We start from the raw sequence: 2170 nt of genomic DNA, 5'->3' as shown, positions 1-2170 counted from the left end.
CAAATCATACATTGTATAAGGAGTTAGTGTGCAAAAATGTAAAGAACTCATACAACTCAGTAACAATAACCAAAAAATAAACCCCACAATACTATTAAGAAATGGGCAGAGGAACTTAATAGACATTTTTCCAAAAAAGACATACAAATAGCCAACAGGTCCATGAAAAGGTGCTCAACAACACTAATCATCAGGGAAATGCAAATCTAGACCACAATGAGCTATAACCTCACACCTGTTAGAATGGCCATCATCAAGAAGACAAGAAGCCTTTTACCTCGTTGCGCCCGAGGGAGCAAGATGGGTCACCAGCAGCTCTACTGGAGCCATCCAAGAAAATTCGGCCAGGGTTCCCCTTCTTGCCGCGTCTGCTCAAACCGGCACGGTCTGATCCGGAAATACAGCCTCAATAGGTGTCGCCAGTGTTTCCGTCAGTACGCGAAGGATATAGGCTTCATTAAGTTGGACTAAGTGAACTTCCATGAATGAATCATGCAAGCTAACTACCTTTCAGCAGAAACAATGTCAGCTCTTTGTACATAAAATAAAAAGGCTTCGATTACCGGGGGGGAAAAAAAGAAGACAAGAAAAGTGTTGGCAAGGATGTGAAGGAAAAAAAAAACTCTTGTGCACAGTTGTTGCGAATGTAAATTGGTTCAGCTACTATGGAAAACAATATTAAGTTTCCTAAAAAAATAAAAATAGAACTTCCATATGATACAACAATCTCACTTCGTGGTATATATCAAAGAAAATGAAAACAGGATATCGAAAAGATTACCTGCACCCCCACGTTCATTGAAGCATTACTCACAATAGCCAAGATATGGAAACAACCTAAGTGTCCATCAATGGATGAATAAATAAAGGAGATGTAAAATATATATAATGGAATATTATGCAGCCATGTGAAAGAAAGAAATCCTGCCATCCGTGACAACATGGATGGACCTTGAGGGCATTACGCTAAGGGAAATAAGTCAGACAGAGAGACAAATACTGCATGATTTCATTTATATGTGGAATCTAAAATACACTCAAGTCACAGAGACAGAGTAGAACGGTAGTACCAGGGGCTGAGGGGTGGAAGAATTGGGGAGATGCTGTTTAAGGGTACAAACTTGCAAGTAGTGGATAAGTTCTGGAGATCTAGTGCACAGTATGGTGATTATAGTCAATACTGTATTATAACCTTTAAAGGTGCTAAGAGACTAGATCTTAATTGTTTTTCCACAAAAATGAAATGAAAATTATATCACATGATGGAGTTGTTACCTAAGCTACAGTGGTAATTGTATTGCAAAATATAAATGTATCAATAAACACTGTATACCTTAAACTTACACAATGTTATGTGTCAATTATATTTCCATAAAAAAAAAACAGAAATAGGAAAAAAATCTCTGCCTGTGTTCCATTCACTCACATTCCATTGTCCAAGGCAAGTCACATGGCCAACCCAACATCAGTGGGATAAGAAAATATACTCTGCATGTGAAGCTATATGTGGGCGGGGGAGGGAGGTAGGAATAAAGGGAGAGTAATACTTGCTAAATAAAAATATCATCTCCCCCCGAGTCATGTGGAAAGGATAATCTCATCTTGGAGAGCACTCAGGTGATAATAAAGAGGGGGACAGAAGTAATGGTAAGAAGAGAGATTGTTAGGGGAAGAGTATAAATTGGTGCAACATTTTTGGAGGGTTATTTAACAATATTTATTGAAATATAAAATGCCCATACTGTTTGGTCAACAATCTCTCTCCTAGAATGCTATGTCTGTGAATATGCTAACGAAATTACATCAAGTAAAGAGTGTTTATAGTAGGAAATAAAAATGGGAAATATTCAAAATATCAGAAGAACATGATTAAATAAATAAATTTTACATCCACAAAATGGGACATTCTGCAATTGTTAGAAAAACAAAATGCAAACACTCTACACGTGTACAGGTATAGAAAGACCTCCAACATATATTATTAAATTTTAAAAACCAAAGTTCAGAAAAATGATCAAAGAATACACAGCAAAGAAAACCACAGGAAAGAAAACCCAAACTCAGAAAACTGACAAAAATTATGTCTGATAATACCAGTGTTAGCAAAAATGTGGAATGCACAATATTAGCAATTGTACATTCAAAAGTACTAAAGGGACCTGCCTCTTGG

General features: G+C 36.7%; 1 protein-coding gene across 1 annotated transcript; it reads left to right on the top strand.

The window, feature by feature from the left end:
- Nucleotides 1-300: 300 nt before the first annotated feature.
- Nucleotides 301-471, top strand: LOC308510315 (small ribosomal subunit protein uS14-like; the record flags this gene model as incomplete). The annotated part of the gene is made up of 1 exon (XM_081079504.1): nt 301-471. One exon carries the CDS (start codon nt 301-303, stop codon nt 469-471), a length of 171 nt encoding a protein of 56 aa, XP_080935630.1.
- Between the last annotated feature and the right edge of the window lie 1699 nt (nt 472-2170).

This window comes from Rhinolophus hipposideros (genome assembly GCF_964194185.1).
Source record: "Rhinolophus hipposideros genome assembly, chromosome: 18".
Taxonomy (NCBI): domain Eukaryota; kingdom Metazoa; phylum Chordata; class Mammalia; order Chiroptera; family Rhinolophidae; genus Rhinolophus; species Rhinolophus hipposideros.
This window is presented reverse-complemented; position numbering and strand designations above follow the sequence as displayed.